At 40.8% G+C, this 26,163-nt stretch overlaps 1 protein-coding gene across 2 annotated transcripts; it reads right to left on the bottom strand.

The window, feature by feature from the left end:
- Positions 1–347: 347 nt before the first annotated feature.
- F11R (F11 receptor) lies at positions 348–26,041 on the bottom strand. Of its 2 annotated transcripts, none has more exons than XM_036768956.1 (10): positions 25,875–26,041; positions 4,008–4,076; positions 3,760–3,867; positions 3,362–3,508; positions 2,551–2,753; positions 2,321–2,423; positions 2,032–2,139; positions 1,768–1,780; positions 1,408–1,456; positions 348–1,275 (listed from the first exon to the last, which is right to left on the bottom strand). In XM_036768956.1, the coding sequence occupies exons 1-10, from the start codon at positions 25,930–25,932 to the stop codon at positions 1,240–1,242; spliced, it is 894 nt and encodes a 297-aa protein (XP_036624851.1). In that variant the 5' UTR covers positions 25,933–26,041; the 3' UTR covers positions 348–1,239. The 2 variants fall into 2 exon arrangements, with proteins under 2 accessions (XP_036624851.1, XP_036624850.1); XM_036768955.1 differs by lacking the exon at positions 25,875–26,041 and adding an exon at positions 24,777–24,851.
- Positions 26,042–26,163: the final 122 nt, after the last annotated feature.

The following is a 26,163-nucleotide window of genomic DNA, read 5'->3' as shown; positions in this document are numbered from 1 at the left end:
ATAAAAAGTATTTTTTTAAAGGCCAAAGATTTGCAAGATTATTTGCAATCCCAGTAATCGAGGGATACTTCATAGAGCCATGTGAAGCTTTAACATTTGCCCTCCAATTTCCAAAGCCTGTCATAAAAAAAAAATATGTAACCAGATTCACTGTGCTCCTTCAGCAATTACTGTGCTTCCATAGAAAAGATGACACCCCACTAGAGGGCAGTAGAGGCCTATCCTTGATCAAAAATGTCCCCACCTGTAAACAAGACCCAGGATGATCAGTGAAGTCCTCTGTCTGAATTTAACTGGCTTATTCAACTTTGAGACCTCACATGCCTAACATACACAAAACAAACTGCTTAGACAAAACAAAAAAATTTTTATTTAAAATGACATTCATACACAACATGTTCTACACCCTGTAATTCAGCAGGAGTGGAGGCTTTCCAAGCACATGACACCTTTCTGAAAAGGCATTCCTATCTGTCCCAGTGAAAAAGGCTTTGCACCTCCAGCCCTAGATCTGCTTTCTGCAGATAGGTGTGTCTTAAATATTGTCACTGTGTTTTTTCTCCTTGAGAGCTCTCATGGTCCTGGAGCCCTCTACACAAAAAAGATCCAGTGGTCTTGCTGAAGTGGCCATATTACAAGCCAGGAAGATGCTAGAAGATTCTCTAGAAGCATCTTTTTTAGAAGGAATTGAGAGGAGGTCCCAAAAAACATATGTTTCGCTACTACTCTACTGTTCAGAGCTCACAGCTCCAATCTCTTGAGCCTATTAGAGAAAACATTGTTCTGGCTTCAGGTCCCAGCTTCTCTCCACTCCTGAGGGAGTCCAAATGTCATAAGACCCCAAGTTAGGGTCAAGTTCAGAACACAGAAATGAAGATATTCACTCTGGGGAGCTTGGCCATGTCTGTTGGTAAGGAGCTGTTGGTGGGGAACAGACATCATTCAACCTGCCTGATTCTAAAAAGAGTTGGGGATTAGGAACCCTAAATATGGTCCAGGCAAGTCCATCAGTGATGTGAGAAGAGAAGGCAGGGCAGGGTATTATTGCTCCACTTCATTCATAAACACACACAGAAGCCCTGGCTGGAGAGTCATCATTAAAAAAAATCCTAAGAGGAGATGGACTAAGACAGTAAGTAAGGCATCCTGTGAAATTCATAAACATCAGGAGGTCAGAGTCCAGCAGAATCCAAAAAGGACAAACTCAGAAGATGGGAGAAGAGATGGGTTGGGGGGGGGTCACACCAAAAATGATGATGTCTGTCGGAATTCTCCCTAGGAAAACAGAACTTCAAGTAAATTCCCTATAATTCACAAACTAGAAACCCCATCCGTTCTGGCAAGATAACCCTCCCCCATTCTTTCCCAAAGGCCCACACCCTTCCTGTCCAAACCCAGCACACTCACATCACTGCGGGCAGAGGGCTGGCTATAGATTACTTTCTTACTGGTGCTCCTGAAAATAAATCAGCAAAGGTAAATGATCAGTCCTCTCACTCCTGATATGTAGTTTAAAAGCCAGATAATTCCCCACTTCTGACCTTATAGGGTACCAGGAATGGAACATTCAAGATATATAGAAGCCCATGAATTCAGTCGCCCTCCCTTCCAGGCTGGGGTCCTCCTGCCATTCCCATCCCCATCCCTAGCCCCATCACAGGTCTGAGTTGTAGCTCCCATCTCCTTGCTCTCAGCTTCAGAAACTCCTACTGGTTAAGGACAACCGTAAGCATCTGGTAAGAGAAGAGAGCCCAGCACCTCACTCACCCTTTACTTGTTCCTGAAAGAAAAGAAAAAACAAGGCCTTAAAGATCAGGCAGCATTCTGCTTGATGCCCTTCCAGGTCCACACAGTAGGATATCCCCCACTCCCTAATCCTCCCCACCCCACCCCCACAGAGGACTAGATAATGTAACCGCTCCAGAATCCAGGCAGGATCCATCACCTTGTGGGAAGTGGGGACTTCTTATTTAGTGATAGGGAAAAAGGGGAAGGTGAAAAACAGGAATGGAGAATGGGGTAGGCACTTACTGTTGAAATAGCCTCGAGAGTAGGCAAACCAGACACCAAAAATCAGGAGCCCGAGGAGGATCAGTGTCACAATAACAGCCGCCACAATGCCCCCTACATTTAGTTCCACTGTGGAATACAATGGAGGCATCAGGAACCTGGACCCCAAGGCCTTTGCTAATCACCTAACCTAGCCACCAGCCCTGGCAACCCAGTCACCTTCAATGCCAAACAAACACAAAGCCAGGGAAAGATGGAGGGAAAAGGACACTCACCCAGGAACACCTAGCCCTCTCCCACGCTTACTCACCAGCTTCCATTCGTACAGCTTGTGAGGTTTTGGCGGCCCCAACTCCATTGCTTACTTGGCAGGAATACTCCCCGGTATCAAAAGTTGACAGAGGGTCAAACACCTAGAGAAGAGGACACAAGTCAGCCTCTTGCTCCAAGGAGAGTCTAGGCCTCTCCCAAAGTTCATGGGATTCAGCTCCATTTCTTTTCTAATTTTTTCACCAACCCTAGGAACCATGACCCTCATACCAGTTCCCCTGTCTCAGAGTCCATGGTATAGGAAGAATTGCTGAAGGCACGGGACTTCTTGGGATCTGAAGGCATCAGAATCCCATCCTTGTACCACTCGTACTGAGGGGGTGGAGAACCGTCCTCCTCAGAGCAGGTCAGCACAACTCGATTCCCAATGGTGGCTGAAGATGGAACGTTGACTGTGGGTGTTGATGGTGGCACTAGGAAGAGAAAGAGGGACACTGATCTTAACCATGAGGTTGGGGTGAGAAGACAGCTGGCCACTGACAAACAACACCCCTCTAGAGGGCTCTGTAACCAAAAACCACAAATACCAAAGAATAAGAAAGAGAAGGAAAGGGAGGAGTAATGAAAACCTGCATTGGCATAATGTTTTATTCTTTTAAAATGTATGTGTATATAAATATCTATATCTATCTATATCTATCTATCTATCTATCTATCTATCTATCTATCTATCTATCTATCTATCTATCTTTCTAAAATCTTACTTGAATCCTGACAGCAGGCTACCCTTGACTGTAGGCAGGTCAGGCTTAGCCATGAGAGAAACCCTAATACTCCTCAGTCTCCACAGGCCTCTGGCCTGATGCCCTTCAATTTCTATATGATTTGAGGATTCCCTCTCCCTTCCTGCACCAAGCACCAAAAGGTTCATTTCTGAGTCCTTTGTCCTTTGGCATTTTCAACAATCGCCTCCCTTCTAAGCCTTGGAATTTCCTTTAGAAATCCAGGAAGAAGACAATGAAGCTTGAAGCAGGAGGGTTAGGAGAGGTTATGATGCAGGTTTACCCGGGTGGTTTCATACCTAACACAAGGAGCTCCACAGTGATCTCTCCATATTCTGTTCCACCATTTTCAGTGACCATACATGTATACAGCCCCGTGTCCTTTCGGGTCACAGAGCGGAAAGAAATACCAGTCTGGGAGAAGACCACCCGGCCTTCGTAGGAAGCTGTGGTTGTCAAGAGATAATAATGAAGGGAGAAAACATGGAGAAATATTAAGACTCAAAGTAGAAATGTCACACCAAATTCATAAACACCCCTAAATCCAAAGGGTCCAGGGAGCCTTCTCACCACTCCCAAGAGCTATAGGGACTATCTTGACACTAAATTGGCTCCATGTTACGGCACAATTGCTTCTAGCACAGACTTGAACACTTTGGCGATTGGGGAAGCTGTCAAGAGGACCCCAGCAACTCACCAGTAATCTTGCTGTCATAGCAAACCAGGGTGGTCGTGCTTCCCCGAACAAACTTCCACTCCACTCGAGGTGAGGAGAAGCCCATGTAGGAACAGGGCAGCGTAGCAGCTAGAGGAATATGACAAGTGAAGCTACTGGGCAGCAGCAAAGAGAAAAGGGAACCCCTGTTTCCTTCACCCCCAGTCCTAAGAACCGTCCCATCTCCTTCATGACCCCCAACCCACCACCTCCAGCCTCATCCCACTCACGTTGATTCTCGTCTACTTTAACTTGCGCTTGAGAAGTATAGACTGAGACACCGCCCAATGCTGAACAACCTGGAGAGAAGAAAGATGAGCTGGGTCAGGGAAAAACAGGAAAAAAATGACGAAAGAAGAAAGAGGGTTAGGAGAGAGAGACGGGTTGGTGGGGAAACAATCGGCTAGCGACGAATGGGGTAGATGAATGATGAATATTAAGAACCACTTACAGGCTACTCACCCCAGACTCTAACCCTCCAATTATAGCTTTGTAATTCATATTTACACAGAGCTCTGAGGTTTACAAAGTGTTTTTTTGCATAACCCACCTGTGAAACAGGTAATTAATTATTTACTATTGGGCAGCTAGGTAGCACAAAAGGCCAGTCAAGAAGACCTGGATTCAAATCTGGCCTCAGACACTTACTTAAGCTGTGTGACCCTGTGCAAGTCACTGAAACTGTTTGCCTCAGTTTTCTCATCTGTAAAATAGAGACTATAATAGCAACTACCCCCCAAGGCTGTTGTGAGGATCAGCTGAGACCCTATTTGTAAAGCAGTTGGCACAGCACTTGGCATAGGTGCTACAGAAGTGGTTGTTGTCATCATCGTCATCACCATCTCCCAGAGGAGGAAACAGGGCCAAGGCAGTTAGTTGAGCCATGTGCCCATGGACACGAGTGTCAGTGCTGGGATTTGAACTCAGGTGTCTCAGTGCTAAATCCAACATTCCTGCCACTATGATCTGCTGGAAGACTCTCTTGAACTGAAATTTCCAGGGAAGAAGATTCTATCACTCTCCTCTTTCACCACTTCCTAAGTCTTGCAAGCCATTTTCATCAGGAATTTATCCCTAATATCTGGCTTAAATTATTTCCTACAATTTTAGTTTAATTATTTTTTTCCCTCAGTGAAGATGGAAAAACAGCTTTTCAAAAAACTTTTTTCATTTCTAATCTGTCTCCCTGTGACAGCAAAAATTCCAACTGGATGATTACCCAGGAACCATCTCTAACATGACATTTGATTGGCTCAAAGACTGCTTAACAAGTAATTACCACTCAATACATGCTGTTAAAGTAAATCATGGTCAGATTCAAGATGGCTAGAAGAGAAGGAAGTAAAACCTAGCTCTTCCATCAAACCTCCAGAAAGACCTCGAAAATATACCAAGACTGAATTCCAACTGGGAAAGGTAAGAAAAAGTAACGACGAGTCATTTTTCCAGTCCAGGTTCATTCTAAATCATGAAGATCAAGTCCTAAATCAGGAAATAGGCTGGAAGGATGAGCAAACAAAAAAAGAACCCCGCCATAAATATGGTGACAAGAGAAGCCCAAGACACAAACCCAGAATAAACAAAACATCTACAAGCAAGGTTTCAAAGAAAAATGCAACTTGGACACAAGACTAACCAGAATTCCTGGGGGAATTAAAGCAAGAATTTTTTTAAAGTGCTAAAATAGGATTTTAAAAACCAAATGAGAGCAGTAAAGGAAAAAAACAGGAAAAGAAATGAGAGTTATGGAAGAAGGCTAAAAAAGAGAAGCCTGGAAGAGCCACAAAATCTTACCAAAGAAAATAACTCTCAGAAAATCAGAACAGACCAAATGGAAGCCAATGATTTCATGGAACCATAATTAACTACTGGAAGCAGGGAAAAGATGGAAGCGAAGAATAATAATATCTTGGCAACTTTACAGCATTTTATATTTTTCAAAGTATTTTAACAGGCATCCTATTTGAGCCTCAAAATAAACTTGAGAAACACAATGACCAATCATAATTCCAAAGGACTCATAATAAAACATGCTGTCCACCTCTACATAGCTGATGGATTTAGAGTGCAAAATCATGTTTATTTTTCTTTTCCTTCTTTCTCTTTCTTCCTTTTTGACAAGGCTAATGCAGGGATTCGTTTCGCTTGACTATACATATTTGCAATGATTTGGGGTTTTTTGCCTTCTTAATAGGTAAGAAAAGGTAAGAGAGAGTGAATTCAAAATTGAAAATGAAATTGAATTTTAGAAAGCAGAGCCAAGATGGCAGAATGGTAGGAAGCAGTATACAGCCAAGCTTCCCTCCATAAAACTCTTCCAAATAGATGTAGAAAATGTACCAGACTAAATACTGATAGGGAAATCCTGAAAAAGTTAGTCATTTTCCCAGCTCCACAAAGGGAGATAGAGAGAGAGGTTGGCTGACACTGGGTATAGGGTCTGGCCAAGAGGACATGCCCAGTCAGGAGGTGTGCACCAGACCAAGAAGAGGTCTCAGACCCATACTAGGGCATCAGCAGATCCACACTGGAGCACTTCAGCAGGGAGAGGTACAAACTGGTAGCTTCTTTATCTACTACCCAGTTCTGGATCACATATCAAGGGCAGAATGGAAAGGGAATCTGTCCATGGGGGTGGCGTTTCCAGACAGGGAGGTTTTGGGTAGTGTACAAAGAAAGGAAGACATTCAGAAGCAACAGTGTGGCTCAGACCCCAGGAGCAGTCTCAGTTTCAGCATCTATTACAATCTACAGGGGAATAATCAAGGCAGGAATCTCAGACCAAAGGGGAGCCCACAATTCTGCCACTTTGAATCAACCAAGTTTTAGTTTCAATTGTTTCTCAGACCCAAACCTAGGTTAGTAACTTACAGGGCTCTGATCAGAGGAACAGTAATCAGACTTTGCCTGGATCAGACTAAGGGAACACAGAAAGCTTTGAAGTCCCCAGCCTATTCCTGAGATTCTGGATAATTCAATAGTCAAACCCCCAAGAAAGCAGCAACAAGATGAGCTCACTCTTTGTGGTAGCCAAGAATTGGAAATCAAAGGGATGCCCATCAATTGGGGAATGGCTGAACAAGCTGTGGTATATGAAGGTGATGGAATACTATTGTGCCATAAGAAATGGGGATGATACGGACTTCATAACAACCTGGAAAAACCTACACGACATAATGCTGAGTGAGCGGAGCAGAGCCAGGAGAACGTTGTGCACAGCCACAGATATATGGATTCCGTGAGGACCAACCCTGACATACTGCGCTTTTCTCAGCAACCTAAGGGACAAGGACAACTCCAGGGGACTCACGATGGAGAATGCCATCTTCATCGAGACAAAGAACTGCGAAGTTTCAATACAGACTGAGGCACACTACATGCTTGCCTTTTTTGCTTCTCTTTTGTTTTTTTTGGGGGTTTTTTTTTTGTTGGTTCTGTTTCTTCTTTCTCATGATTCATTCCATTGGTCAAAATTCTTCTCCACGACTTGACTAGTGCATAAATTAATTCAATGAGAAGTTATACATGACAGTTATATGAGATTCCATGCCGTCTTGGGGAGGGAGGGGGGAGGGAGGGGAGAAAAACTGGAACTCAAAACTATGTAGAACCGTGTGTGGTAAACTAAAAATAAATAAAGAAATTTATAAAAAAAATATATACAAAAAATAAAAAAAAAAAAAGCAAGATGAGCTCAGACCTTCCCTCCAGAAGTACAGCAGAATCCAGGACTGACATTTAAGTCTGCAGTTAGGAAATAGGCTGGAAGAACAAACAAAAGAAAAAAGAATCCCACCAAAAAGGGCAATTATGGTGACAGACACAAAACCTAAAGAAGATGCTGACTCCAAAACATCTATAAGCAAAGCTTTAGAGAAAAATACAACTTAGGCAAAACTTCAACTAGAATTCCTAGAGAAAATGAAGGATTTAAAAAACGAAAAAGTTTAAAATGGTTTTTATCAATGAAATAAGAGAACTAGAGGAAAAAAATGGGTAAGAAATGAGAGTTATGGAAGAAAGAACTGGAAAAGGAATCAACATCTTGGCACAAAAGGTACAAAACCTTGCCCGAGCAATATACTTCCTGAAAATTAGAATGGATCAAATAGAATCCAATGACTCCATGAGATAACAGGAAACACAAAAAGCTTTTGACAAAATACAACACCCATTCCTATTTAAAAACACTTAAAATGATAAGTAGCATCTATCTAAAATAAAAAAACAACCACTATCTGTAATGGGGATAAGCTAGAAGCCTTTCCATCTTATGATGAGCGGTAAAGCAAAGATGCCCATTATCACCACTATTATTGAAATACTGTTCTAGAAATGTTAGCTGTAGCAATAAGAAAAGAAAAAGAAATTAAAATAGGCAATAAAGAACCAAAACTATCACTCTTTGCAGATGATACGATGGTATACCTAGAAAATTCTAGAGAATCAACTAAAAAACTAGTCGAAATAAATAACAACTTCAGCAAAGTTGAAGGATATAAATGAATTTCACATAAATTGTCAGCATTTCTTTATATTACCAACAAAATCCAGCAGCAAGAGAAAGAAAGAGAAATTCCATTTAAAATATCTACAGACAATATAAAATACTTGGGAGTTTACCTGCAAAGACAAACCCTGGAAGTATATGAATATAATTACAAAACACTTTTCACACAAATCAGATCTAAACAATTGGAGAAAAATTAATTGCTCATGGGTAGGCAAAGCCAATATAATAAAAATGACAATTCTGGGGCAGCTAGGTGGTGCAGTGAGTAGAGCACCAGCCCTGGAGTCAGGAGGACCTGAGTTCAAATCCGACCTCAGACACTTAACACTAGCTGTGTGACCTTGGGCAAGCCACTTAACCCAAATTGCCCTGCCTTCCCCCCTCCAAAAACAAACAAAAAAATGACAATTGTACCTAAATATTCAGTGCTATACCAAATTACCAAAAAAGTATTTCTAGAGATAGAGAAAATCATAACATAATTCATCTGGAAGAACAAAAGATCAAAAATACTAACAGGGGACTTAGCTGTACCAGATCTCAAACTGTATTACAAATGATAATCATCAAAACAATTTGGTAATGGCTAAGAAATAGAGGAGTGGATCAGTGGCACAGATTAGGTACGTAACATATAGCAGTAAATGACCATGGTAATCTAGTATTTGACAAACCCAAAGATCCAAGATTTTAGGACATGAAATCACTATCTGACAAAAATTCAAGGGAAAACTGGAAAGCAGTTTGGCAGAAACTAGGTATAGACCAATATCTCCTACCATATACCAAGACAAAGTCAAAACGTGTACATGATTTAGACATAAAGGGTGATATTATAAGGAAATCAGGAGAGTGGGATTATTTTATTCAGATTTATGGATAAGAGAAGAATTTATGACCAAAGAAGAGATAGAAAAAATTACAGGATGTAAAATGCATGATTTTGAATACATCAAATTAAAAAGGTTTTGCAAAAACAAAAGCAATGCAGTCAAGATCAGAAGGGAAGAAGGAAACTGGGGAAAAAAATTAGAGCAAGTTTCTCTGATAGAGGCCTCACTTCTCAAATATATTGAGAACTGAGTCAATTTTGTTAGAATATGAGTCCTTCCCCAATTGATAAATGGTCAAACGATATGTAGGAAGTTTTCAAATGAAGAAATCAAAGCTATCTATAGTCAAGTGAAAAAACGCTCTAAATCACTTTGATTAGAAATGCGAATTAAAGCAACTCTGTGATACCACCTTCTATCTATCAGATTGGCTAATATGACAGAAAAGAGAAATTACAAACATTTGAGGGGGTGTGGAAAAAATGGACTGTTGGTGGAGTTGTAAACTGATCCAACTATTCTGGAGAGCAATTTGGAACTATACCTTAAGGGCTACAAAATTGTACATTCCCTTGATCCAGCAGTATCACTACTAGGTCTGTAAGATTAAAAAAAAAAAAAAAAACGAAAAGGACCTATATGTACAAAAATATTTACAGAAGCTCTTTATGTGGTGGTAAAGAATTGGCAATCGAGGGGATGCCCATCAACTGGGGAATGGTTAAACAAGTTGTGGTATATGATTATAATGGAATACTATTGTGCTATAAGAAATGATGAGCAAGATGCTTTCAGAAAAACCTGGGAAGACTTACAAGAACTGATGCAAAGTGAAATATGAAGAACCAGGAGAACATTGTACACAGTAATAGCAATGTTGTATGATGATCAACTGTGAATGACTTAGCTATTCTTAGCAATACAACGATCTAAAACAATTTTGAAGGACTTATGACAAAAAATGCTATCTACTTCCAGAGAAAGAACTGATGGTATATGGACGCAAATTGAAGCATACCTTTTAAAATTTTATTATTCTTGGTTTTTTGGTGTTTTCTTTTGCAATATAGCTAACACAAAAGGTTTTGCATGACTAAACATGTATAATCTACATCAAATTGTTTAACTTCTCAAGAAGTGGGGAGAGGAGGGAGAATTTGGAACTCAAAATTTTAGAAAATTAAAGTAAAAAAATTTTTGTTTATATGTAATTTTAAAAATTAAATAAAACAAAGATATCCTAAAAGATAATTGTCCAGATCTCTCTGGACCAGAGAGCAAGGTGGAAAAAGAATCTACCATTTACATAATGAAAGAAATCCCAAAATGAAAATTCCCAGGAATATCACAGTCAAAATTCAGATTTTCCAGGTCAAAGAAAGATGACTACAAGCAGCCAGAGGAAAAAAGAAAAAGAATTCAAGTACTGAGGAGCCACAGTCAGGCTCCCCCATGATTTAGCAGATACCACTATATAAAGGAGAAGCAAACCTGAAATACAATATTCCTGGAGGTAAAGGATATGGGCTTAGGGCCAAGAAGAACTTTTCCAAAAAAACTGAGTATAATGCTACAGGGGAAAAAATAGACCTCAAACGAAAGAAAGGATTTCTAAAAATTCCTGATGAAAAGATCAGAGCTATCAAGACATTCTGAAGTTCAAACACAGGAATGAAGATCAACATAAGAAGGTAAACATTAATGAACAATGATAAAGGACTAAACGATAAAATGCTTACATTCAAATATGAGGAAATGATACCTGTGTCCCCTCTAAACCCTATCATCATCAGAGTAATTAGACAAGGCCTAGGAGTGGTTCGGTTATCTCTTGATGATCTTAGGAGAATAGAAAGAGTGGGAAGATGCATAAGCTGGGGAGGAGGTGGAGTAGAGAAAGGGTGGTTAGGAAAAATTATCTCACACAATCAAGATACACAAGTAAACATCTATACAAATAAGGAAAAAGGGATTAGGGGAAACAGCCAACACTTGAACCTCACTCTCATCTGAACTAGTCAAAAGGAGGAAGAATAAACTTTTACACAAACACAAACACACTTATTTCACTCAAATGGGAGATAGGCAAAGGGGAAAAAAAAGGGGGGGGGGGAATCAGAGGCAGGATAGATAAAGAGAGGGATCAGTCCTAAACAAAACGAACTCTAAGGATGTAAAAAAATATACTTATAGCTCTTTTTGAAGTGGCAAAGAATGAGAATCTAAGAGACTGCCCATAAATTGAAGAATGGTTAAAAAGAAAAGTCATGGTACCAAAGTGCGATGGAGTACTATTTTGCTATAGAAATAATGGAGAGGTTTTCAAAGAAACCTGGGAATACTTGTATGAACTAATGCAGAATGAAGTAAACAGAACCAAGAGAACAATTTATACAATGACAACAATGTGATTTGAAGAAAACAACAATTAGGAGCCATCCATGATTCCAGAAGACTAATGATGAAACATGTTACATGTTAGAGAAGTGAAGGGGTTAAGAATGCAGAATGAGATAAATATGGCCAACATGGAAATTTGTTTTGATTGACTATATTTGTAATGGGTTTTGTTTTTCTTTTATTCTCAATTAGGGGAGGAAGGAGGGAGAGAAAGGCAGATTTTTGCTGATTGAAACAAATTCTTCTGAAAAATAAAATTGAATTAAAAATAATACTAAGAAGTAGGAAGGTTAAGTGTTATCTTCATTTTTTATTAATTAAAACAACTATCACTTATGTGACACTTAAAGATATATAAAGCACTTTATGTATGTTATCTCATTATCCTCACAACCACCATGGAAGAAACAGAAATAAAGTGACTTGCCTAATGTGGTACAACTATTTAGTTGAACTAGTTAGAACTTAGAACTAGAACACAGGTCTTATGACTCTTGATATAGAACTGATTCCACTAAATGGAGTAGCTAAAGAGAAGCGAAGGCAACCAGAGAACCCCAGCTCTAGATGTAAAAAGGGACTTTAGTGGCCCTCTAATCCTACCCCCTTATTAACATGAGGACTCTGAGGCTCAGGACTTGCCCAAGGCATCAGAATCAGGATTTAAACCTACAGCTGTAGTAAATGATGGAAGGTGGGGAAAAAAAAAAAAAGGAACACATCTAATTAAAAATATATCTATTGTCTAAGAATAAACCCAGAAAATAATTTAGAGACGAGAGAAAGAACAAAGTGGTCTATTTGAGAAGCTGTAATACACCAGCGCCTTCTCTTTTCATATTTACTTTCACTCATTTTTAAAGATGAAACTCATGTTTATGTTCTTAACAAGGGAAGAATTCATCAAATTCATGAAATATGTTTTTATTTAGTGGTCATTCCCAAAGATTAAATAAGAACTGTCTTCATTAAGGCTGTTAGCACACGAAATTGTCTTTGATGGGCCACAATACCATATATGGAACTTAACACTTAGAAATTTAAGTGTGTATGTGAAATGCAAAAACACTTTCTTCTTCTATGGAACCTAAATAAAGCATATCCCTTACTTAAAATAGCAACTAGCCTTAAACACACCATATAGGAATAGAAACTTAAACAAAACCACAGTTCATAAATTTGATAGTCATTCTTCCAACACATCTAACAACAGTAACTATAGTTTTAACTTTAGTGTAACAGAGACATACAGATGCCATATATGTGTGTATATATATATATATATATATACGTATATGTATATATATATATGTACTTAGATATTACACTCACAATTATACAGTCATAAACAGAATTTCTATATTCTTCTTCCCCATCACCGCTGCCCTAGTCTAGACCTCTTTACTTCTTTTTTTTTTGAGATTTTTTATTTTTAGTTTACAACACTCGGTTCTACATAATTTTGAGTTCCAGATTTTCTTCCCCCTGCTACTCCCCAAGATGGTATAGAATCCGATATATTTTCTATGTATAACTTTGCAATGAATTTATTTACACACAACACAAATTGTGAAGAATTATGACCAATGGAATGAATCATGAGAAAGAGGAAACAGAACCAAAAAGAAACCCAAAAACAAAAGAGAAAAAAAGGGGGGGTGGGGAAGGCGAGCATAAAGTGTGCCTCAATCTGCATTCAGGCTCCATAGTTCTTTCTCTGGATGTAGATAGCATTCTCCATCGTGAGTCCTCTGGAGTTTTCTTTTCACCTTGTGTTGCTGAGAAGAGCAAAGTCTATCTGTGTTAGTCATCACAGAATCCATATATCTGTGGTTATGTACAATGTTCTCCTGATTCTGCTCCTCTCACTCAGCATCAGATCATGTAAGTCTTTCCAGGTTATTATGAAGTCTGTATCATCCCCTTTTCTTATCACACAATAGTATTCCATTACCTTCATATACCACAACTTGTTCAGCCATTCCCCCAATTGATGGGCGTCCCCTTGATTTCCAATTCTTTGCTACTACAAAAAGAGCCGCTATAAATATTTTTGTACATATGGGTCCTTTACAACCCTAGAAGTGGTATTGCTGGGTCAAAGGGTATGAACATTTTTATAGCCCTTTGGGCATAGTTCCAAATTGCTCTCCAGAATGGCTGGATCAGTTCACAACTCCACCAGCAATGTAACAATGTTCCGATTTTCCCACATCCTCTCCAGCATTTATTATTTTCCTGTTTTGTCATTTTAGCTAATCTGACAGGAGATGTGGTACCTAAGAGTTGTTTTGATTTGCATTTCTCTAATCAGTAGTGATTTTGAGCATTTTTTCATATGCCTATAGATATCTTTAATTTCTTCCTCTGAAAACTGCCTGTTCATATCCTTTGACCATTTCTCAATTGGGGAATGACTTGTATTCCTACAAATTTGGCTCAGTTCCCTGTATATTTTAGAGATGAGACACTGGTTGTAAAGATTTTCTCCCAATTTTCTGCTTCCCTCCTAATCTTTGTTGCATTGCCTTTTTTTATACAAAAACATTTCAATTTAACATAATCAAATTATCCATTTTGCATTTTGTAATGCTGTCTCGTTGTATCATGAATTCTTTTCTTTTCCATAAATCTGATAGGTAAACTATTCCTTGCTCTTCCAAACTGCTTATAGTATCAGCCTTTATTCCTAAATCATGAACCCATTTTGACTTTATTTTGGTATATGGTATAAGATATTGGTCTATGCCCAGTTTCTGCCCTACCATTTTCCAATTTTCCCAGCAGTTTTTGTGAAATAGTTAATTTTTAGCCCAGAAGCTGGATTCTTTGGGTTTATCAAAGAGTAGATTGCTATAGTCGTTGACTTCTCCATCTTGTGTACCTATCCTATTCCACTGATCCACGACTCTGTTTCTTAGCCAGTACCAGGTAGTTTTGATGACTGCTGCTTTATAGTACCGTTTAATATCTGGTATGGCTAGGCCACCTTCCCTAGCATTTCTTTTGATTAATACCCTAGATATTCTAGACCTCTTGTTCTTCCAGATGAATTTTGTTATTATTTTATCCAGCTCCGTAAAATAATTTTTTGGTAGTTCAATTTGTATGGCACTGAATAGATAGATTAATTTAGGTAAAATTGTCATTTTTATTATATTAGCTTGGCCTAACCATGAGCAACTGATATTTTTCCATTTATTTAGATCTGACTTTTTTGCATGAAAAGTGTTTCATAATTATGTTCATATAGGCCCTGGGTTTGTCTTGGCAGACAGACTCCCAAATATTTTATAGCGTCTACAGTAACTTTGAATGGAATTTCTATCTCTTGCTCTTGGGCTTTGTTAGTAATGTATAGCAATGCCAAGGATTTATGTGGGTCCTTTTTATTTCTTGCCTCATTACAGCAATCTTTTTAAAAATCATCTTTTTTCCTTACCTCCCCTTCTCTATTAAAAAAAACAAAAGTAAAATCTGTGGATAAAATACACTTAGTCAAGCAAAACAAATTCCTATATTGGCCAAGTCCAAAAATGTGTGCCTTATTCTACATATTTACTCTATCACTTTTCTGTTAGGAAGTGTGTAGTAGCAGGCTTCATTATTGGTCCTTTGGAATCGTGGTTGATTATCGCATTGATCAGAGCTCCCAAGTCTCACAAAACTGATCATTTTACAATGTTGTTATAGTATAAATTCTTCTCTTGGTTCTATTCATTTCATGCTGTATCAGTTTTCAAGTCTTCCTAGATTTCTCTGAAGCTGTCCCCATCATTGTTTCTTACACAACAACAGTATTCCATTACATTTATATGCCATAACTTCTCCAACAGAACATACTTACTAGTTTCCAGTTCTTTGCCCCTACAAAAATAACTAATACACATATTTTGTACATTTAAAACCTTCTGCTCTTTCTTTGATCTCTTTGGGTTACAGATCTAGCAGTGGTATTTCTGGTTAAAAGATTAAGATTAAACTGCTCTGACAATTGTTCAGAACTCATTATCTTTCCCCTAAAAGCCTCCCTCCTCCCAAGCTTCCCTCTTCTTGCTGAGGGAACTATGATTCTGCCAGGTGCCAGGTTTGCCACCTTGGTAACACCCTTGACTCTTCACTAACTCAACAGCCCTCATCTAATCTGTTGCCAAGGCCTGTTGATTTCACCTTTCCAGCATCTCTCAAACATACCTTCTCTCCTCTGACACTGACACCACAACAGTAAAGGCCCCCATCACCTCACCTCACATTTTAATTACTGCAATAGCATGATGGTTGGCCAGCCTGCCTCAAGTCTATCCCCACTCCAATCCATCCTTTATTCAGCTGCCAAAGTGATTTTCCTAAATCCAAAGTCTCAAAAACGTCACCTCCCCTCCCCTCAATTAACTCCAGTGGCTACGTATCACCTCTATGATTAAATATAAAATCCTTTGGCTTTTTAAGCCCTTCACAACCTGCCTCCTATCTTTCTAGTCTTCTTACACTTTACACCCTGCCCGCTACACAGTCTGTGATCCAGTGACATTGGCCTCCTTGCTGTTCCTTATACACCATATGCCATTTCCCAACTGCGCCTTTTTTCCTCTCTCCCTCCGTGTCTCCACCTCCTGACTTCCTGGACTTTCTTGAATTCTCAGCTAAAATCCCACCTTCTACAAGAAGCCTTTCAAAGTCCCTCTAAGTGCCCACTAAGATTATCTCCAATTTATTCTGTATGTAACGTCTTCATACATAATTGTTTGTGTATTGTCTCACCCATGAGATTGTGAGCTCCTTGAAGGCAGGGGCTGTTTTCACCTTTCTCTGTATTCCCCTCACTTAGCACAGAACTAGCATAGTGTAAATGCTTAATAAACATTCTTGACTTTACTAAGAGTCACCTAGAGTACAAAGTAGTTAAGTGACTCGCCCAGGCTCCCATAGGCAGTAAATATCACAGACAGGACTTGAATTGAGGTCCTCCTGGCTGCCTCTCTTTCTAATATGTCAAGCTGCCTCTAATAGGAGATAACCACAAGGTATTTTAGGGGGCAGGGCACCAGTAGCTAGGGTAATGGCGATACCAAACAATATTGTTTTCATTTCCTACCATATGAGAAATAAAGATGAAAAAATGAAGTGACTTCGGGAGGCCACCAGCTGACAGCACTAGAACTCAGATCTACTGACTTAATCCAGAGTTCATTAGTAGAGGAAATCATTGAAATTAACTTGTTTCATTGTATCAAATATAAAGTGTACGCTTCTCACTGAAAAAGTGCTTTACAGTCTCTACCAAGATTACTCCATTCACTTTCCTTTCTCAGCCATCACAACATACCTCTCCTCTCCATTGGGCTACACATATGTCCTCAAATAGTAACCATGACCTCATTTCCTTCCCACTCCAATGCCTTTAATTACTGTAGAATCTATTAGGAAGAATGTAGATGGAGAGCTAGCTTAGGATAGGTTTTACAAGCTGCAAAATCAACCAAAGTATCTTCTAGTCAGAAGCTTTCATGCACTTTGATTCCTAGGACCTGTTTGTAATATGTCTGAATATACCTCTTCCCTTGTAAATAAGCCCTAAAAATATGCACCCTTGGACTCAGTAATGTGCTGACAAAGGAATGGTGGCTGCTTCAAGTATTTCATAATAGTAGAGGCGACAGTTAAAGTGGACAAGTTTTTAAAGATCAAAGGAAAAAAATATTGGGCTTCAGTCACTCAGAGCCACAAGTCAAGAAATTTAAAGAGTAGAAATGAATTCAGTACCCAGCACAGTCTCCCTTTTGGGCAAGTCTACAGAGCAACACTGGTTTCCAGAAAGTTGATTGGGCCAATCAACTAAGCAAGAATTCATTAACTGGAGAGAGCAGGGGGACTGTAGTCACAAAGACCTGAATTCAAATCCAGCCTCATTAGCTGTGTGACCCTGTTTGCCTCCATTTCCTCATCTGTAAAACGAGCAGGGGAAGGAAAAGCCAAACCACTCCAATAGCTTTGCCAAGAAAAAACCCCAAGAGTCAGACATAACTGAAACAACTGAACAACAACAAAATAAGCTAGGCACTGGAAGGAGAGAAAGAGAAAAATACAGTCCCTACCATCAAGCAGTTTATATTCAAAGGTAGGAAGCAACATACAAATATGTAGGTACATACATAACACATATAAAGCAGATACAAGGTAACAATAAAGAGGAAGACAGCAGTTGGGAGGAACAGAAAGATCTGCAGTTCAGGGCACTTGAGCTGCGTCTTGAAGGAAACCAGGGATTCCAAAAGGCAGAGGTGAGATGTTTCATGGAGATCACAGAGCCAGAGCTAGAAGAAACCATGGAAGCCATGTGGTCTAAGCCCAAGTTGGGGGGAGGAGGAGCATTCTAAGCTTAGGAGAAAGACAGCACAAAGGCAGTAAGTAACAAACAGGAGGCAGGCCAGTGCAGCAGGCCTGTAAAGTGTGCGGAGAGGGTGATGTATGTGAAGGTTAGAAAAAGAGGGCTGTCAAGACCTTTAAACGCTAAAGAGAAGGGTTTATATTTGATCCAAAGAGCAAAAGGGAGCCACTGGAATTCACTGAGTTCAGAAACGGAAGGTGACATGGACTTTAGGTAAATTCCTTTGACAGCCATATGGAATATAAAATGCAGCGGGAAAAGACTTGAAGTAGGGAGATCAATTAGGAGGCTCTTATCGAGTTTGAGACTCTTTCGAAGTCAAACTGTCCAAATGACAGTTGGTGATGCAGAACTGAAGTTCAGCAGAGACAGACTAGGGTTGGATACACGGATTTGGGGGTTTCAGCCTGGTTCTCTCACAAGACCATTTGTACATATGGATCCTAATGAAAACACCTCTCAGAGTAGCTATGTTTGTGTATGTACCCAAAGCAGCATAAAAACATTTCTGGCAGCCAGTTCAAAGATATAGAATCACCAGTATGGAAGGAAAGAAGGGGATCATTCACTCCAAAGTGTCAAGAACAGCAGCAACAGAATGGAAGGAGGGATGGACCAAGTCAATCAAAGTTTTCATTTTCATCATAGCAGTGAAAACATACCTGTCCACAGTCCTTAGGTTAACCATTTTACCTTAGCTGTGTATGAACATTAGCTCTTCTATTAGCCCCCAATTCCATGACAGCAGAGACAATCTGACTCTACTGTATCTCTTCACAGTGCCTAGCATACAGTCAGCACTTAACAAGTATTTGCTTAATTGAATTGACACAATTTCCTAGACAAAACATTGCTATTTTAATAAAGTCAATGCTAGAAAAAAAGACTACGATGATAGGTAAACTACAGAGTGGGGGAGATGCTTTTGGGTAATTCCCAAAGACCACCTCCAAGTTCAGTAAGCATTTATGATAATGAAATTAAGATACAATGAAAAAGTCTGGACGCTACCCCACTCCCTTGAAGTTTATCATAATAGAATTTTGTTACCATTTTTACTTCCTCTTATTCAAATTTCTTCCTCTTATGAAATTCCACTCCTCGTAGGCATTACATATTCATGTTACTGGGCATAACAACAACAAACAGTATAAAACAATAGATCAAATGTTGGCTCTCTGCGTCTAAAATTATTAAACAGATGGAGCACTGTATCCAATTCTGGGCAGAATCTTTACAAATTGACCCCATGAACCTCATCCTAGTCTTACTCCTGGATACAGTATGGTTAGAAAGTTCCAGGCTATCAAATTAATGAATTATAATTGTGTTTAGCTTTCTATTCCCAACGAGGGAAGAGAGGATGGGGGAAGGACAGGCTGTAAGAAGGAGGTTATAAGAGCATCTGTGAATTGAGAGAAAGGGAAGGGACAGGACCAATTGATGTCTATGAAGCAGTGCTGCAAAGTGGCTAGAGAGTCAGTTTCAAAGTAAGGAAAACCAGGGTTCAGGTCCTGCCTCAGATACATTAGCGGTTCGACCCTAGGCAAGTCAATTGTACTCAAGCAACTCTCTAGGTAGGAGTTTTCTGTGCCGAGGAAATCACAAGTATATTTTAAGAAAGAAAAAAAGAATCAATGATGAGTTATATTAATTTATATTGCTTTGATTTTATATAACTATAGAGATAGGCAGATGTAATTATTTTGTCTCAGGATCTGCAGAGTAGTAGGTCACCTTGATATGGGATAGCAATTATAAATCTACCAATGGATTAAATCCAGGGATTAAATGCTGGTCAGAGCCAAAATCTGTGAACAATACCCTGGAAAGAAAACACACCACTTAGAAGGAATCTTAGTAAACAAAGCAGACTAGAGGGTTCAGACTAAAAGATGGCTGACGTCTTCAGACATCACGCTGCACCACTTGAAACCATTAAGGATTTGAAAAACAGTACAGACAAATTCTTAGTTCTATGATTTCTCATTTTTATAAACTGTTCCTCTTCCATTATAAGAAAACTTTCCTATATTCACTTTCTCTTCATGATCAATAAGCAGAGGTAAGGGGAAGGTTCAAGAAGAAATACAGGTGTTTGAGTGCAAAAGAATGCAAACGGATCTAAATTTCTATAGGACACTAGTCACTTAGATTGGTCTACATCCTTGATCTGTAAGGTAGAAGACTGATGAACTAACTGCCAGGGCAAAACCGGTCAAGAGCCAGTAGACTCTGGCTTGTGGTTGATGGCAAAAGTGGTCTTCCTTGGAAGTTCTTAGCAGTTTAGAAAAATCAATGAAAATAGAGAACAGGAGAAGACTGGGGGACACAAGTGACATGGGGGGGACTGGGAAGAGTGAAATAAAAAAGAGAAGGCAAAAACAAAGGCTCAGAAAGTATACCAGAAAAGGAAATACAGTGAAGGGATCAAGGAATATGAGTAAAAAAAGAAAAAAGAGAAGAAATAGCCGATAAAGAATGAGACCAAATAACTAACGTGGGTGAATGCAAATCTAATAAATGGAACAGAGGCAAAGTAAGGGCCAGAGAGTAAGATATAAGGGATTGAGAATTTTCTGGGAAGTAGAAATTTCAAGAAGACCAGGCAACACTGCTGGAATCTGGGCCTGGGGTTTTCACCTTCCTTCATCTCTTTCTGTTGTACTCCTACCTTCCTAGATGTCTTAACTATACTGCAAAAATATTGCTCTTGAAAACCAGGCTTGGCCCTTCCAACTGTGCCAGAAGGGTCTGATGCTAATGGGTACTTTCCAAAAGACAAGGTAGGGCCAGGGCAGGGTAGGAACGAGTAGCGTGAGAAGACCCATTGAGTCTGCTGCCAACAGGCTGGGCTGAGCCGAAGCTGCCCATCCTTGGCTGCATACTAAGTGACATGGGAGCTGGCATGGCCCAAGGAGGATAGCAAAGAGGGGTGGTAGCAGCAAAATTAGAGTTTTTACTCTTACTCTCTGTCCCACCCTCTTGGTGGAATTTCCAGTTCTACCTGCTTCGCCCCTCCTCCCTGCGTCCCTGCCATGGGGTTTGGGCCAGACCTGTCCAGGCATCATTACAAGAGAACCCGCCCAGCCTTCAGTCCTGGGGCCTGGCGCCGTACTTCCTGTTTGTCCCTGCCCCTCCCCAACCTACTTCATCATCCCACCCCCACTCCACAGAGCCGAATTACCTAAACTGGACTTTAGATAGAAACCTCACTTATCAGGGAGTCACAGGCAGGATTCCCAGGGAAGGGCTAGTTTTAGTTCATGACTGTTCCTGTGGCTGGCCACTCAGCTGTCACGTGGTTCCTGACCAAGACCAGAGCCAGACATTGAATCAGAGGTGGAAAGGGCCTTATAGGTTATCTAGTCCAACCTCCTACTCAATTCAAGCATTCCCCTATGAGAAAGGTGACTGGAACTGCTGGAAAGTAAACAGACTCTAAGGTCAGATCTAGATCCTTACAGTAACTGCCTAATTCTTCTGTATATGAGGAAATGCATTTTTCTCTTTAACTTATGACAAGTTGTCTATTTCCTAAACCCGCCACTGCAAGGTTGTGTGGGAGAAGAGGTATGAGACTTATTATCGTGTCCACAAAACAAGCACAAACATGGGAAAGGAGATACACTGTTACCACTATCCCTTAGACTCAGCTGCCTCCTGTCAAGGAAAGGGAGGACATTTCCGACATCTAAGGTCTCAATCCATTACACAACCTTTAGCTCCAAACGAAATGCCTACATCAGATTGTCCAAGCTGAAAACTCCCAACAGGACTGGGTTTACAAAAACCACCTCCAACTTGGGGCCAACTAGACTAGTCTCTGAGCACGAGGAATATTGGAAATGGAAACAAGAAAGCAGAATGAAGGTGCTAGGGGAACAGGAAAGAAAAGCCAAGCTGGTAGGAGAGAGAAAACAAGATTACACGTGTTCCAAGACATATTTCCTAGTTCTCCTAGTTGAGGCAGCTAGGTGACACTGTGGAGGAACTGTTGGGCCTGGAATCAGGAAGATCTGAATTCAAATCCAGCCTTGGACAGGACTGCTAGCTCTGTGACCCCGAGCAAGTCACTTAACCTGTTTGTCTCAGTTTCCTCAACTGTAAAATAAGGATAATAGTAGCATCTAATTCCCAGGGTTGTTGTGAGGAACAAATGAGATATCTGCAAAGCTTTGGCCGTACAGTAGATCAGGGCTGTCCAAAACGAGCCGGATTTATGCGGCCCGCCTACAAGCATAGAAATTTACACAAATGCTTTAGAAAAGGAAGCAGCTCACTAAAATGGCAAATCAAAATATATTGTCTATTGTTTCAATAAAAACCTAAGGCTGACCAGCCCTGCAGTCGATGATTAGTAAATGTTTGTTTCCTTACTTTTTTATTGCCTGCTGCAGGTTTTGAGGGAAATTTTGTTCAAGGACAGGCCAAAGGTGAATGGGAGAAAGAAGAAGGGAGGGAGAGAACTGACTCACCTCCCCAACCTCTCATTCCTAGTTGGTCGGTTGGCATCTGTGTCCTGTCTCCTCCCACTCAGGGAAACAAGTTCAGGGCAGGACAGGCCCCCACATCTCCGGCTACAGGAGGGTAATGAAGCTAATGAACCGTTAACTACATCTCTTATCTTAAAGCCGGTCAGTAATAATCCCCAGAGGAACCCAACCGTAGCCTAAAAACAAGCATTTCCATAACAATTACATGGAAGTCAGGAAATAAGGCCAAAAAATCAAATACAGCGCAGGAAACATGGGGACACAGCAGCAAGCCCTTCTTCCTCCACCTGAAATGCCTGGAAACAGAAAACCAGGACCTGCACAAACTGGAATAGAGTTTCAATCCAAGTTCTTTCAAGCCCCATGTTCTCTACTACCCCTTAAATGCCACAAAACATTCTCCCCAGTAGAATTATACCAGAACTTCAGAGTTCATCCCACCCAGTTTCTAGGCAGAGCTTCCCCTGGGCTAGCCCAGCCCAATGCGGTCTTTCCTATGTGGAGAGAACTCCTGGAAAGGAGATTCTAGCCACCCTACTTAGTCACTAGTTCTGCTAATTCATAGCTCTTTCCCAATATCTAGCCCCCAAGCTCCCTGTTATCTGTAATCTCCAGCCTTTCCTTCTAATTTGGTCCTCTGAGGAAATGAGAAGAGCAGGTTCCCTTCCTCCATATAATAGCCATGAAAAAACTTCCCAAACTGAAACTCAGCTTTTAATTTAACAAACATTCATGAAGCACCTGCTCTGTGCTAGGGCCACAAACATAAATAACATCAGAGTCTCTACACTCCAAAGAGCTCGCACAATCTAAGAGACTTGGGCAAGCCTATTTATCTTCTCCACTTGCCCCTAAGGACTGTTACATTTTGGTAGTTGTATTCCCAGTGCCTGGTACAGTATCTTATACATAATAGGCAATTAAACATTGGTTCAATTGTCCTGTACTTTCAACTCCGTTCCTTACTCTGTGAGGTATCCTTCTAAGAGAGAACTCTGCTCTTTTCCAAACATTGGTCCGGACAGCACAGCCCATTGTGGAAAACCCCCAGGAACTCATCTTTGACCACTAGAGCAGAATAGGTAGGTGGGTTAGAGAATGGGAAAACACAGACCAACACAGCCAAATGAGAGAAACAAACACCAGACTAAAAGCCCAGGAAGCAGCCCTACTTTCTACATCCTCCTACTAGTGGGGAGTTAGAAATACATACTTCCCCTACTGCTTCATCTTCACCCATGAAACTTCCCATGATGCTCTCTCCACATGGATTTCAAACAGTATTGGCATTCTCTATCCTAGCCCGCTCAAGTGAAAGGGCTCAATTCTGAGGCAGTGATCACCTGATAATACTATCTTACAATTTACACCTATTATCTTATTTCATCTCTGCCACAAATTTGTGAGGTAGGGCAGGATAGGAATTTTTTTTTAAACAAATAAAAAGGAAATCCAGAGAAGTTAAAAGTTATTTATTTAAGGACCCCGGTCTCCTGACTCTTACCTCTATTCAATTTCACCAGCCTCTGAACATGCTATGTCCTGTATTCTACTATACTCCTAAGTCAACTCTACTAAATCAACCTTCGGTTCCTTTCACCTCACCCATCACCCTGAAGTAAATGCCAGGCTGCAGCAGCTGTTCCTCTATTCCTCAGTTCTCCTCACTTCACTTTACATCAGTTTTCATAAAACTTCCCAGGTTTCTCTGAAACTGTCCTTTTCACAATTTCTAATGGTAAAGTAATATTCCATTATATTCATATATCTTAAGTGATGGGCACTCTTTTAGTTTCCAGTTCTTTGCAATAATAATGAGCTGCTATAAATATTTTTGACCATGAGTCCTTTCCTTTCTTTCTTCTCTCTAGGTTACCTATTCATTCCCTAACCAGACTACAAAGCAATCTAATAAACTAGCAAACTACCCAACTTGGGTCAAAATGCCTATGAATTCCCCTGAGGTGTAAAAGAAATTAGGGGAAGAAGGCAGAAAAGAAGAGTCCATGATTCATTAACTTTTGACCCCTTAAAGCCAAGCCCCTGGCTAGAGAAAGAGGAGTAATTCAGAGAAGACATTTTGTCTGAAAGGGCTCAACTTCTTGAATCTTGGCTATGACACAAGCGACTTCGCAAAGCCAGTACATTTCTAAGGGATGATCAGAGGACAAGGAAAAGGAAGAAAAAAAGAAAGGGAAATGAAAGAGAAACCAAAGGGAAAGGGGGGGGAAATGGGAAAAGAAAAAACGCACACAAAACCTATATGCTGTTTACACCACAGGCAGATACTCAGATAAGACAAATAAACATTCCCATAACTCATTTCCACAAATAGATACAGGTACAAACAGGCAGTGACACAGACTAACCAATACACAAACCGGACAGCTGGTCTAAACGGATATATGCAAGAGCACAGGCCCAACCAAAAGTGTTTCCCATTGTTCCAGAGAAAAGGGAGTTTATGAAAGGAACAAAAATTCTGACGGGGTTGGGGGGGAGGGCAGTGTCCTTCAGGGCTGGGGGGAAAAAAGTCCACCCAATCAACAAACACTTCCCCCTTCCCAAGGGGAATGGTCAGTTAGTCAACAACAAAGATAAAGTTCTCGGGAGGTAGAACAGTAGGAGAGGAGTCTAGGGAAGCTCCGCCTGTTTGTGCAATTCCAAATTTCAACTTTGGTCCAACTTGGGAATAAATGGCTCCCAGAAGCAACAACCATGGACTTGCAAATGGTAAGGAATTAAGCGGGGGAGGGATGGTGCATTCCCATGAAATCAGGCAACTAGCTAAAGAAAAGGTCTCCTCGGCAACAGGGACAGAAATCTTCACCCCCTTCCCTGCCCAACCCACAGTCGACTGTGACCCCAGTCAGGTGGTGGTAAGACACAAAAGGCAATTTTACGAGCTATTTCTCATATATGGGGGTCTGCCATAGAGCCCCCTCACTGGGTTGCATAAGTATATGGGGGAAATGAGCGGGTGGACACAACCTCTTAAGGGATTGTGTATGTAAATTATGAATAGGGGAAGGGAATAAGGATTTATATGGAGCCTACTATGTGTCAAACACTGTGCTAAGCGCTTTACAAATATCTCATTTGTATGTGTTGAGAGAGGGAAGAAAGAACGAAAGAGTGAAAGTGTGAGTGTGTGTGTATGTGTGTGTGTGTGAGAGAGAGAAAGAGAGACAGAGAGAAAGAGAGAAAGAGAGAGAGAGAGAGAGAGAGAGAGAGAGAGAGAGAGAGAGAGAGAGAGAGAGGAAGAGAGAGGCTGAGAGAGGACAACAGCACAAAGCCCTTAGTAGGGCTGCAGATGGCGCGGGATGGGGGGGGGGGAGCACGTTGTGTATGCATGGTGGGGGAGGGGCCAAAACACTTTCCTAGGTGGGGGCCGAGCCTGGAAGAGGGGTGGAGCACCCGACCCCCATCCTACTCCAACGATCCTCCTCAAAACCCAGAGCACTCACACAGGGTCGCCGCTGTGAAAAAAAGGAGAAGGTGCCTCTGCCCGGCCCGCTCCGCCATCCTGATCCCGATACCGATCCGATCGTCAGGTCCCTGCCGCTGGCCAAGCCGCCTCTGGGCAGACTAAGCCTAAGTGTAGCCTCTTCCCCAACCGCCGCGCCCAGACTGAACTACAGCCACCAGGTGGGATCCCGCCCCCCACTTCCCGCCACTCCCGATTGGTTGGCGCTCCGCCCCCAGTATAGTTTGATTGGTAGGGGGAGCTGCTTGGGATCTTGAGTGACTCACCGT

The sequence above is a fragment of the Trichosurus vulpecula genome, chromosome 7 (assembly GCF_011100635.1).
Source record: "Trichosurus vulpecula isolate mTriVul1 chromosome 7, mTriVul1.pri, whole genome shotgun sequence".
Classification (NCBI taxonomy): domain Eukaryota; kingdom Metazoa; phylum Chordata; class Mammalia; order Diprotodontia; family Phalangeridae; genus Trichosurus; species Trichosurus vulpecula.
This window is presented reverse-complemented; position numbering and strand designations above follow the sequence as displayed.